Source organism: Peromyscus leucopus, chromosome 8b, assembly GCF_004664715.2.
Source record: "Peromyscus leucopus breed LL Stock chromosome 8b, UCI_PerLeu_2.1, whole genome shotgun sequence".
NCBI lineage: Eukaryota > Metazoa > Chordata > Mammalia > Rodentia > Cricetidae > Peromyscus > Peromyscus leucopus.
This window is the reverse complement of record NC_051086.1, coordinates 41,635,647-41,649,516: the sequence shown is the minus strand read 5'-3', so window position 1 is coordinate 41,649,516 and position 13,870 is coordinate 41,635,647. Positions and strand designations below refer to the sequence as shown.

General features: G+C 44.9%; 1 protein-coding gene across 1 annotated transcript; it reads right to left on the bottom strand.

The window, feature by feature from the left end:
- Positions 1–2,899: 2,899 nt before the first annotated feature.
- On the bottom strand, positions 2,900–3,559 carry LOC114682988 (histone H2B type 3-A). Its single transcript, XM_028857142.2, has one exon. It carries the CDS (start codon positions 3,502–3,504, stop codon positions 3,124–3,126), a length of 381 nt encoding a protein of 126 aa, XP_028712975.1. The 5' UTR covers positions 3,505–3,559; the 3' UTR covers positions 2,900–3,123.
- Positions 3,560–13,870: the final 10,311 nt, after the last annotated feature.

Genomic DNA, 13,870 nt, shown 5'->3' with positions numbered 1-13,870 from the left:
ACCATGATCCATCATCAAAGTCGAGACCTGTCAACAGTTCTTTCACGTTCTTTCTCTGTCTCTCTGTCTCTGTCTCTGTCTCTGTCTCTCTCTTTCTCTCTCTCTCTCTCTCTCTCTCTCTTCTTCTCACACACACACACACACACACACAAAAACAACAACAAAAAAAAACCATATACACACAGTCTCACATTCTTTTCTGTCCTCTGTTCTAGTACTCACTGTATCGTCACTCTGGCTCTTGTCTCTGTGTCTCTCTCTTCTCTCTCTCTCACACACACACACACACACCAACTCTGAGATCTGCCTGCTTCTACCTCCCTAGTGCTGGAATTAAAGGCGTGCACCACCATAGACTCATGTCAGGATTCTTTTTTTTTTTTTTTTTTTTCGAGACAGGTTTCTCTGTGTAGCTTTGCGCCTTTCCTGGAACTCACTTGGTAGCCAGGCTGGCCTCGAACTCACAGAGATCCGCCTGCCTCTGCTCCCGAGTGCTGGGATTAAAGGCGTGCGCCGCCGCCGCCGCCGCGCCGCCGCCGCCGCCGCCGCCGCCGCCGCCGCCGCCCGGCTGCCAGTATTCTTAATGGCCTCAAAAATAGAGGATTTGGAAGCCAGACATGGTGGTGTAGACCTGAAATGTCAGTTGAGAGGAGCAGAAGCAGGTGGATCTTCGTGTGCTGTGCTCAAGACCAGAGTGGTCTGCATATCAGGTTCCAGGCTATCCAGAGCTACATAGTGAGACCCCGTCACCAAACAAAACACAAACAGGGTTTACATTAAGAGAAAAAGGCTGACTACAATCCTCTCTGAACTGATGCCAAGTGATTGTCAAGGCCTCTAATGCTCTCATTATACAGGGAAGTACTCTGTTACAGAGCTGCATGGCCAGGCCCCGGAGTCAAGCATCCATTTTAAAATTTTAGCTTTGAGTGTTTCCCCTGCATTTATGTGTACCACGTGTGTGCAGAAGTCAAAAGAGGGGAGTCTAGCATTATTGATGGTTGTGAGCCATTAATGACCCAGCTATTGTGGGTGTTAGGAATTGAACCCAGGTCCTCTGCAAGAGCAATAGGTATTCTTAACCCTGAGCCATTTCTTCAGCCCAAGTATCCGGTTTTAAAGGAACACTTGCAACTGCTTCATCTAGGCCTGGTACAATATATGGTTTCGGGGGGGGGGGAGTAGAGGGAGGAGGGGGACTCTTAGTGACACTGGTACAAAAAAAAAAAAAAAAAAAAAAAAAAAAAAAAAAAAACAACAACAACAACAAAAAAACAATATATGGTTCAATAAACTGGAACCTTTGCCTCCAGAAGAAAGATGAGCCTAGCAGATGAGTCTAAACACGGTTTAGTACAAAAGATAGAATTGGTGAGGAAATCTAGCACACAATCACAACTTCCAAGGATAATCCTCTAACAATACATTTATGGTTGTTAATACAATGGTTTCATTTTTTTTTTTTTTTTTTTTAGGGTTTCTTTTTTTCTTTTTTTTCTGACAAAAGCTGGAAGTTCAGAATAAGCTGCCCAAGTGTGTTCCTTTGGCAACCACAGCTCGGAATGGGGAAGATTCGTCCTCTTGTAGAGTGTGAATATTAAGGAGGAGACAAAGAAGGCAGAAAATTGTCTCTGCTGTTGAGATTTTGTAATATAGAAAACTGAGAGAACTAGCTGTATACACAATGTCTCCAGTTCCATGTTGTAACAGTGAAATGAACTGGTGAAATTGAAAAATTGGCAAGTGTAGCAAGTGTACAACAAATATGTGAGAATTTATAATAGCAAGAACTAGGACAATGCAAATGACCTGTTCTCTGGATCTGAAAAACTTAATGTTAGTAAGGTTGGAGGGGACAATCAGGGATTTGAGGGCGTGCAGTCTGAAACATGGACAAGATTGTTATTCCCCAAATCTCAACTGGACGGTCCAGACAAATTTGCTAATTATTAGGGAACCAACTAAGGATTTTGAGTGAGGGAAAAAGCTGTCTCTCTCTCTCTCTCTCTCTTTTTTTTTTTTTTTTGGTTTTTCAAGTCTCTTTAAGAAGAAATTACCAACAGAAAGACTCGCCTTTCCTGTGTGAGACGGTAAGAGCTTAAATGTTGACAAATGAGCGGCTGTCACGGGTGTGAGGAGAAAGACCGCCATTGTCCATCCGTGAAGCCGACATGTAGTCGGAACCAGGGGCGACTAGGAGCTCATGGAAGATGGGCTTCTCCGACACACAATGAACCACTCGTATTGGAATTTTACAGGGAGGGTGGTTTGGACTGTTCTTGCACTTATTACTGCAAACATAAACTGAATACGGCATATGTAGCTTTTTTTTTTGTTTTAAAGGTACTAATTTACTTTATTTAAAAGGATGTTTCACCATTTACTAGAGTTCCGTTAATGTATACACACATTTTATGATATATACTCACGTGTGCGCGCGCGCACGCGCACACACACACACACACACACACACACACGTATACACTGAGATGAAACAAAAGGACCTTTCATCGTTTAAATACATGCATGGGTAAAATACCAGAATCTTCACTGGCAAGATTTTGGCTTAACGGTAAAGGTTGGAGAGCAGGGCTGCGCATTGCATTTTTAGGCGTTTCGAGCAGACTACAGAAGACCTACTTAAACTGTCTTTGGCTGGAAGATCTCAAAGTGTCTAATCCTGGCAAGGGGAGGAAGGGAGCAAAGAGACGGAGGAAGATGGCTCCGAGAGCATCAGCCACGAGAGCACAACCTGAGCCTCAACACCGCACTCAGCAGGACATGGGGGAGGGAGGGTGGAGAGGGTGGGAAGATGAGAAGAGATTCTGCTGCTGACGCCCCCCACCCCCAACCGCGCAGTCCATGCCAAATGTCTCCGGAAGCAATCTACTAAACTACGTTCTCTGTGGCCAAAATTAAACCAGACCAATTTCTTTATTAATGTATTATAAACAAGGCGTGTATTACCTCAAGAGTCACAATGTCCAGCACCTACCCCCGCCCCATCCTAATGCACATCAAGTGAATGACAGATCCTAATCACATCAGGTAGCACGCTCCTTTTTTGAGATTGGAAGGTGGCTCTGAAAAGAGCCTTTGGGTTGGTGGCGCCCGCGCCGCGCCTCACTTGGAGCTGGTGTACTTGGTGACAGCCTTGGTGCCCTCGGACACGGCGTGCTTGGCCAGCTCCCCGGGCAGCAGCAGACGCACGGCCGTCTGCACCTCGCGGGACGTGATGGTCGAACGCTTGTTGTAATGCGCCAGGCGGGAGGCCTCGCTGGCGATGCGCTCGAAAATGTCGTTGACGAACGAGTTCATGATGCCCATGGCCTTGGAGGAGATGCCGGTGTCGGGGTGCACCTGCTTCAGCACCTTGTACACATAGATGGAGTAGCTCTCCTTGCGGCCCCGTTTGCGTTTTTTGCCGTCTTTCTTCTGCGCTTTGGTAATGGCTTTCTTGGACCCCTTCTTGGGGGCTGGAGTGGAGCGGGAAGGCTCCGGCATCCTGCTGCACTGGCTGCACCAAGACGAACGCAGAGACGGTGAAGGCAAGGTTATTTGTCATCCTCATATTTAAATGAAGGCTCCAAAGTAGTATCATCTGATTGGACAACCATAAAATGTTGTAACTAGGAGACACCGGTTCTTCTTTCCTATTGGACGGTATCGCAACCAATCCGAAAGTGCGTTGGCTGAGCCGGCTCAGGTGTCTCATCTTTGTCTGAACCCTTTGTTATAACTGGGATGATTTAGCATCTCTGGCAGTTGTGGACGTGGCTGAAGGGACAGTACTGCCGGATCCGACTCTCGTTGAACCCAATCTCCGGCCATTTGTTTCTCATCCACAGCTAACGAGGAAGAAGCTTGTTGCCTGCTTAGTTGGAGGAAATGACAGCTTTCAACTGCCATTTATTTCATATCATAGCCTCTCTTCAGGGGAAACAAAAGCAAAGACACATTCCTATGAGAATTCATGAGCGAATTTCAACAGTTCATTGGGAAATCTGAAAACATACTAAGGTAGTTTCACTGGGAGTGTGTGGCCAGGTAGATTTTTATCTGGGGAAAGGGATTCTTGGGATGTCCATAATGCCCGGAACTGGAGCTAAGGCTGACGTAACGTTACAGATGGGTACCATATTTACAGGACACAGCAGGTTACAGAAGTTATGCCTCGCATAATAATTTGTGCGCGCGTACACACACACACACACACACACACACACACACACACACACACACAGATAAAAAAGCTGTATGTTCACATCGCTCTCATTTCAGCCTCACTTGGAGAGCTGGCTTTAGAAAAGCCGACTGTTAACTCCCCACTTCAAACACACTGAGTTATGATCTGCATTATCACAGTTGAGGAATCCTGGTCTGAAGGTGGATATGGATATGGATAGCTACCATACCTGGGGCATGTAATCTACTTTCTTCGCCCCTCCGTTTCTTCATGTGATAGTATAATACCTGTTAGATGCTGTGAGCTCATATGGGTGAACAGGCTGGCAAGGTGCCCTGCACACACTAGTGCATAATTCCTATGAGCTCTTCACAGCAACACATAGCATTTCTATCTCCCACCAAAATACAGAGTGAACTCTAATCCCCCACGCAGAGATGTGGCTGTTTCTGCAGTGTCTACAGGGCAAAAGACAATATGGCAGCCAGCAGATGCCCACCCAACGCTTGGTGAATAAACCAACCTGGAAACCTATTCACTCCATCTGCTGAAGCCTTGTGTGTTTTCATATTGGGAGACTTCAGGGGAAGGGAACCAGAGTCTTAGTTATCAGCATGAGAAAATGCTTTCAAAACAATTTTGTAAAAAAAAAAAAAAAAAAAAAAAAAAAAAAAAATCACTTAGAGCCTAGCGGTGGCACACGCCTTTAATCTTAGTACTCAGGCGGCAGAGGTGTGGATCTTTGAGTTTGATGCCAGCCTGGTCTACAGAGCGAGTTCCAGGACAGCCAGGGCTACACACAGAAGTCCTGTCCTGAAAGACAAAAACAAACAAAAATCACTTAGGAAAAATAGAAAACATTTTGGGTGTCAACCCTCCTATACACACAATGTGAATAAACCTTGGGTTAAAATTACCTGCAACTACCAAGAGTCAAAAGGTTAATATTAGAATTATCTGTATAATTTAGAGAACATTTACAAATTGTTTAAGAACAGGAATAGGAAAGCAAATCTTAAAACAAAAAAACTACTGCTGTTGATATATCATACTAATTGCAAACAGATGCTTGTTAAAACAATAACAAATGTTTCACCTACTAAGATGGTGGTGGGTGGGGCTCCATAGCTCAAGCTAGAACACTGCCCTGCCCTGAAGGAGGAAAGCTGACAATATATACCAAGATATTCTAAAATGTGCAGAAACCCCACTGTCAATGTAGTCTCCCAAAGTAACAACCATGTTTGCAAGCAAAAATAGACATTCACTTCCAAAAATAGCATGTGTTAAAAAAAAAAAACCATGTAGAAGTGATGAGGCCCCACAACATTATGGCTCGCTTTTACAATGGAGTTTGTTATCCTTGAGACAAGGTCTCATGTAGCTCATCCAGCCTTGAGTTCCAGATGCTCTTCCTTCCATCTCCAGTGGGTTAAGATAACAGCTGCCACATCTGGCTCATTAATTTTTAAGGCTATTTAATGACAAGTGAAGACAATATTAAGCAAAACTTACTAAGTACAACTGCATGCAGGGTTCCTCCCGGTGACATCAACATCTTAGTCACTTTCAGTCCATGTTGGCAGTGTGCTCCTGGGTGTCTACACGATGTGCAGAATGGACAACAGCCTGTCTCTCTCCCTCACTCCAAGGCCACATTGCAGTGGCCTATGACTCACCTATGGTGGGTGATCCTGAAGGAAGACTTCCTGTTTTGTGGATCATTTACTGTTGTTATAAAAACATACCCAGTGGGTCTGGTATTGTATAAAGTATAAAAGTTGTCAGAGTAAAAATAACTCCTGTCAGTCTTAACAGACTGGAGGGAGCCGTGGAGGGGCAGAGCCGAGAGGTTGTGAAGGAAAGGCTATTTACTCACAAATGACATAGTATTCCATTACAAGACTCCAGAGCTAGGAGCTTTTGCAGAACCCTCTAAGGGACTGAGGGCCATCGGTTAGTTAGATACAGTCTGAGTTTAATATTAATATGCCTCAGACTGGTGCCACTTTTGCTATTGGTAATTTTGGCCAAAGATTATTGTTTAAAAATATCTTGCACATTCCTTCTCATTTGTGGCTTTTGTTTGTTTGTTTGTCTTGTTTTGTTTTTGTCTTTTGGAGACAGGGTTTCTCTGTGTAACAGCTCTGACTGTCCTGGAACTCACGCTGGCCTCAAACTCACAGAGTACTGTCTGCCTCTGCCTCCTGAGTGCTGGGATTAAAGGTGTACACCACCATGCTCAGTTCCTCATTTGTGTCTTAAAAAATAAAACAACAAACAAACAAACAAATCCCCTTCCCTTGCTCCAGCCCCTCGGAATATGTGCCATACATAATCACTTTGGCACACACGATTCCATTACAGCACTTGGCTTTCCCACGGCAGCATTCTGTTACTGATGATGCAACATCAGTGGTCTGGAGAACCTCTCCAGTTGCTTAGATTGGCAAAACCAACAAGGGTTACAGATAAAACATTGGCAAGCTGGAGGGTTGTGCTTGGAAGAAGGAAGGGAGGAGAGAAGGGAGGGCGGCAGGTACTGGAAGGGAAGGGAAGAAGAAGAACCAGGGAGAAAGAAGTGGAAGAGAGAGAGAGAGAAGAGAGAGAGAGAGAGAGAGAGAGAGAGAGAGAGAGAGAGAGAGAAAGTGGGGAAGGAGGGCCACTAGAGTTAGCTCAGTGGGTGTAAACACATCAGCAGTTGTCAAGCCTTGAGTCCAATACTGGGGTCCACACAGTGGAAGCGGGGAGGGAGTCCAGCACCTTGTCCTCTGACCTCACGATGCGAATTGAAATGTAATTTTGAAAATGAAGAGCAGACAATGAAAAAGAGAGTCTGGGAAGCGATGGCTTCGGTAGCAGCCACTAAAGGCTGCATCCCTTCCTGATTCTCTTGCCCATCTCCTGTTCGGCTCCCTTCCCTCACCCCACCCCCAGCAGTCCCATGGGTACACTTTAAACGCGGCTGGTAAAAGGTTTCATTTTTGTCTGCACCTCCTTTCCCTGTCTTCACTGGTTCTAAAGCACAGTGCCTGGCCCTGGAGGCCATCAGTCCACATGTGGAACGGATGTCTTTGGCATTCATAAGCACATTGACATCCTGGATTTGGGTGCCGCTGTGGACGACAAGCACACATCCTTCTCTTCTACCCCAGCTCTCACCCCAGCAACAAAACTGGGTTCTTTTAAAATTCCCACAATTAATACAAGAGATACACTGTTATGGCCAATGTGACATACATTAGGGGGAGGGGGTCCCCCAAAGAGGCTGATAATTGGAGAAGCAGTAGCACTGGTCATCTAGACTCCTTTTACTCAGGGAAAAAAAGGGGTGCGCAGAATACAGAGGACAAGGTTTTCAGGCTTTCCTGCCCGGTTGAACCTTTGAGTTCGGAGCTCCAGGAAGTAGGTGCAGGCTCTGGGTTTTGTAGCGAGCTTGAAGTAGGAACGGGGTTTAGGGCATCTTTTGTCCTCTGCAGTTTCCAGCCGGCATCCTTTGGACAAAGGCCTTCCTTCCCACCATGACCCTGACTCCAGGACCTCTCTGTGGCGGCGGCTGGGGCACTGGAGAGTCCTTCAGTTAAGGACGGTGTTTTCTCCGATTGGGCATCCAAGGGCCTCAGCTGACCGCACCGAGGCATGGGGGTGTGAGGAGGTAAGCTGGCCTGTTCCTCTCGCCAGTGTTTGCCGAAGGGTCTTTTGTGGCCAGTTCTCCTTAGCCGCTAATGATCGATGGTGGGAGCTATTGAGGCAAATCTTCGCAACCAATATCAGTCCGAGAAAAGCCGGGCTACCATCCCCAGCTCTGAGAGCCGCAGGTACCCTAAGTTTGGTGCCTTTGTGCACCTGTCTACCCGCCCCAGCCGCGCGGCTCATTTTCTTCCTTGCGAGTGACCACTTCCTTCTTAATTCCCTTAAGTAATTTCCTGCTTCTCCCCCTAAGCACAGTAGTTAAACGCTGGGAGTGAACCAGCGGCTTCCGAGCAGTATGTAGAGAAGATATGACTGCGTACTCTCCCCGACTTGGAATTTCTGAGAGTATGCATTTTCTCAAAAGAGGCGGCGTTCGCGCAAAAAGAAGGGTCGGGAGGAGGGGCAGAGGAGTCACGGTGGCCCTGTAGGACTGCTGGGGGTGGGGGATGGGGAAAGGCAGCTGGACCCGGAGATGAGCGAGAGAATCAGGAAGGGATGCAGCCATAAGCAAGCTGCAGGTCAACACCCCCGACCTTCCCCAGGAAACACCAGAGCCTGCCCTGCCCCAGGTTCCCTACTCCCCTGACTCCCAACCAGAGCACACATATCTAAGGAAATCATTGTGGTGTCCAAGAACAAGGGAGAAAATATGGAGGTACAAACGCTCGTGAAAGAACAAATTCCTCACCAGGAGGTGAGGAGGTAAGCTGGCCTGTTCCGAAGGCCTCAGCCGAGCGATGGATTAAAGGACCGCGTAGGCAAGCCTTCGGAGCGGGAGCAGCAGGCAATGCAGCTCTCGGGTTGTGTGGCTGGTGTCGGTAGGAGGGTGCATTGACCGCAACACGCTGAAATCATCCCAGGCCTCTGGACTGGATTAACCCACTCTTGGACCGATGGATTTGTGGGTTACCGCTGGGGTGTTTTTGTTACAGCTGGCTGCCGTTGGCTCTGTCTCACCCTATGATGCTCTGAGAACGCCTTTATTCTGCAGAGTCCCCACAGCAAGAAGGCTGTCACCAGATGCAGCTCCTCAGCTTTGGATTTCCCAGCTTTAGGAACCCAGATAAGCGTTTCTCTATAAATGATGCAACTCATGGTATTCGGTCACCGCTGCAGATTAACAACCGGCAATCCCCCTCCTGCCCCCGGAGCCTCCATCTTTCCCTGTCAGTCTCTTTGCAGTGGTAGTGTGTTGGGATTTCTCAGTTACTTCTCTCCACCCGCTAAGAAGCCCCCGCCCTGCTGTGCACAAGGCACCAAGTACTCCACCCACATCCTAATCCTGCAGCCAAGGATTTGTTACTCCTCGCTTGGGCTTCGTCTCCTTATCTTAAACGATAATTTTATTTTTTTTAATTCAAGTATGGTGGCACCAACAGAGCAGGAGACCGACGACGACGACGACACTGTGAAGGCTGTCAGAAGCAAAAATAGAGCCACTCTTTGTTATAGTGAAGGGATCTCCTCTAGGCCTGATGTGCCATCCTGCTGGTCATCATAGAGCAGAGATGCTGTGAAGACCCGAAGAATGAATGACATCTAGGTTTATGGTAATGGTAATGGGGCTGTTAATATTCACTCACAGGAAGAGGAGATAATTGCATCCCTGCTTTTTATCCTGGGGGTCTTGGGGGTTCCTATTGGAGCATATAGGGAGTGGAAGGCTGGCTGGAGGTGGGAATTCCCATGATGCAGCTTTCCTGAGTTATCATCCATGCTGCTGAGGTGGAACTTCTTGATAATATAATTGTTGATTCACCCATGATCCTATAAGTAACCCCTTCCCAAGTCCTGTCAGTAATTCCAATAAACTTACTTGGCTCACCAATTTGAACTTGGTGGAATTGTTTCTTTTATATAACAGTGTCTTAACTGGGGCAAATAGACATTTCTTCCCATCTTCCCCGGGAAGTCAGCCAATGCCTTTGTCCAGCCCTAACCAAAAGTTATAATTGTGAAGCAGGTGTGCCCGATGAGGACGATCTCAAAGGCTCTATCAGGAGTACAGCCCTGTACAGAGGGTACTGCCGCCATTCACAGAGAATACTATAGGGGTTACTGCCCACAACTGTCCTCATGGCCAAAGAATCTTGTTTTGGAATATCTGACATGATCTTCCTCTTTTCTTTTCAAAACTTACTTGCCCTAGTCTCCTTGTTTACAATGACATGTGTTACCTTCGTGATGCTCTGCTCTTTCCAAATACTATTTTTTTTTTTGTTTTTGTTTTTTTGAGACAGGGTTTCTCTTGTGTAGCTTTGCGCCTTTCCTAGAACTCACTTGGTAGCCCAGGCTGGCCTCGAACTCACAGAGATCTGCCTGGCTCTGCCTCCCAAGTGCTGGGATTAAAGGCATGCGCCACCACTGCCCAGCCCAAATACTATTCTTTAGAGAATTTCCTTTTTGGTTGTTATTTAGTTGTTTTGTTTTGTGTTGTTTTTTTTTTTTTGTTTTTTTTTTTTACCATTACAACTATAGAAAATTGTATCAAAGCAAAGGTCCTTGTCATCCATCCACTTCCTTATCATCCAACCCACTTTAATTCCCGTCTCTCGTTCCAGCTGGGCTCTATCCCTCCACTTCAGTGTCCTGTTAATCATTAACATCAGGGCTCTATATCTATCCCCTTGATAGTTAATCACTCACTTACTTCAGAACCCTATAGTCCATTCATTTCAGTCTCCTATCATTCATCTATCCAGAGCTCTATAAACAAAACCCCAGTTTGCTTTGGTCAGTTTGAGGGAATTGTTTCAGAAAGATAGAGAGTAATTCAAACACTTTTATTATTATTATTATTATTATTATTATGTTTGTTATTGTTGTTGGTTTATATTTGTAAACACCACAGGTATAGTTAGATTTTAGGATTCAGATGAATTTTAAACATCCGAAACATTTGTTTTTACGTCTAAAATATTGAAAAGGTAGTAGTTATTAAGTAACTGGTTTGAAGCAATTTTCTTTGAAGCAGCGTTGTATTTTATTAACAGATTGGGGGCTGGAGAGATGGCTCAGCACTTGAGCTACTCTCGCAGAAGATCAGTGCTGGATTTTCAGCGCCCGTGTTGAATGGCACACAACCTCCTGCAGCTCTGGTTCCATGGCCTTCAATGTCCTTCTCGACCTCCACAGGTACCCACAGACATGTATAGACACACACACACACACACACACACACACACACACACACACATACACACACATAAATATAAATACAATCTTCTTTAAAGAAAAGGTTTTAGGATAGGCTTAAGCACAGGCATCGAGAGAGGAGAGAGGATGCTGAAGAGATGGCTCAGTGGTTAAGAGCACTTGAATTTGCTGCAGGGAACCTGAGGTCATTCACATGGCTGCTCACATCTGTCTGTAAGTCTAGTTCTGAAGTCCTCTTCTGGCCTTTTTGGGCACTATGTACTCACGTGGTGTGCATGCATCCGGCAGGCAAAATATTCAAACTACATACAATAAAAGTAAGTATTTTAAAATTTAAACAGTTTAAAAAGGGAGAGAGGCTTAAGTAAAGGACAGTAACCCACACCCTTGAGTGAGTGTGGGCTTCTCAAGTGAGTTGCTGCAATTTTAAAGTCAAAAGGATAAACTATTTTTTAATGTTTATCCCTAGAATCAAATCCAAAAGGCAGCTCATAGGCTGGGGATGTATTTCAATGGTGGACAGCTGGCCCTGGTGTATGCAAGGCCTTCATTTGATCCCCAGAACTGAAGATTCGGAAAGGACAACTGATCTTCAGGCTTAACCCTCTGCTTTGCTGTATACTTTTCCCCGTGTAACATGCATGGCATCAGAAGAGTGCTCTTCCAGCCACACCATGGCCATGCCTGTGTGCCAGCCTGGGTTTCCAGGATGCCACATGTAGGTAGTGTCCAGGACGCCTATGTGCTGTCCCAACTTTCAGGTTACAGTGTAGCTCTTCCCACATCTCCTTCCTCATTGCTTTCCATTGCTGCTATGTTTTTTTTTTTTTTTTTTTTTTTTTTTTTTTTTTTTTTTTTTTTTGGCTTGGTTTCGTTTTTTTTCTTTTCTTTTTAAAGAGATTTATTTATTTATTATGTATATAACATTCTGCCTTCCTGTATGCCTGGGGAGAGGGCACCAGATCTCATTACAGATGGCTGTGAGCCACCATGTGGTTGCTGGGAATTGAACTCAGGACCTCTGGAAGAACAGCCAGTGTTCTTAACCTCTGAACCATCTCTCCAGCCCTGGTTTTTCTTTTTAAGCCAGGGTTTTGCTATGTAGCTCAAATTGGCCTTGAATTCACAATTTTCTTGCCTTCATTTTCCAAGTGCCGGGATTATAGATAGGCAAAGTCATTGTCTAGGATGCATAAGGCCCCGAGTTTAAGGATCAGACCTCAGTAATAACTTGAGAACCATGTTGGATATGGCCATGGTCAATTAGATGAATATAGATGTGCTCTAGTACAACTAATTTTTAAATTTTATCTTATAAAATTTATTATTATTATTAATTAGTGTGTGTGTGTGTGTGTGTGTGTGTGTGTGTGTGTGTGTGATGTGTGTGGGCATCCATGCCATAGTGCTTGTGTGAGGGTCAGAGAACTGCAATGTGGAGTTAATTTTTTCCTTTCACCTTTACCTGGGTTCAAGAGATCAAGCTCAGGTCTCCAAGTTTGCACAGCAAGAACTTTTACCCACTGAGCCATCTTGCTGGTCCCCAATTAGATTTTTTAATTTGAAGAAAAAAAAATTCAAATATATATATATATATATATATATATATATATATGCATACATGTCATATCTGTTGAAGAGGTTGGCTTTAAACCTACAGGGATAACAACATTTAAGGACACCCAAATCCCTCAGACAAAAATCTCTCTGTTTCACACACACACACACACACACACACACACACACACACACACACACACAGTTTTTGTGACAGGGTCTCATTATGTAGCTCTGGCTGGCCTGGAACTTACTGTGTAGATAAAATTGGCCTGAAACTCACATAGCTCTGCCTGCCATGACTCCTGAGTGCTGTGATTGAAAGCATGCACCACTATAGTCAGCTAAAACATAATATTTACATGGATACTTCTATTTAATTTAATTGTTTTCTAGATGACTTATGATACTAAACAGGATATGATTATTGTGTGAATATTTGTTCTATTGTTTAGGAAATGAACAGGACTGTATAGATTTAGTACAGATATGGCTGCATAGTAGTGTTTAGTACACATAAATGGCAACATCACATTTACAATGTATTTTCAGTCTCAATCTGAAGAAGACTCCTAAATTGTGGATAACTGACTGCACCTGCTTATGTAATATTCTTTGGAGTGCATTCCTGCAAAACTCACTGCTGTGCTGTGTGAGCATTGAGCATTGCTGGATTACATAAATTCCATGTACATGCTGTGATGGCTGTTCTTGGTTGTCGATTTGACTACATCTGGAATTAACTAAAACCCAAGGGGGCTGGGTACACCTATGAGGAATTTTTTTTCTTGACTGAATCATTTGAGCTGGGAAAACCACCCTAAATCCAGATCTTTTGAGGTGAGAAGATCCAGCTTAAATCTGGCCCACATCTTCTGCTGGCAGCCTATATAAAGACCACGGAAGAAGGAAGCACTTGCTCTTTGCCTGCTTGTTCTCACTCTTACTGCTAAATTCATTTCTTTAGTGGTATTAAAACTTACTTGTTCAGGATTCTGGCATATACTAAAGACCAGCTGAGGCATCCAACCTGGTGGACTGAACAATTACTAGATTCTTGGACTTTCCATCAGGAGACAGCCATTGTTGGACTAGTTGGACCATAACCTGTAAGCTGCACTAATAAATCCTCTCTCTCTCTCTCTCTCTCTCTCTCTCTCTCTCTCTCTCTCTCTCTCTCTCTCCCTCTATGTGTGTGTGTGTGTGGGGGGTCACTTTATTGGTTGTGTTTCTCTAGGGAACCCTGAACAGTACATATACCATTCAATTTCTTCTTCT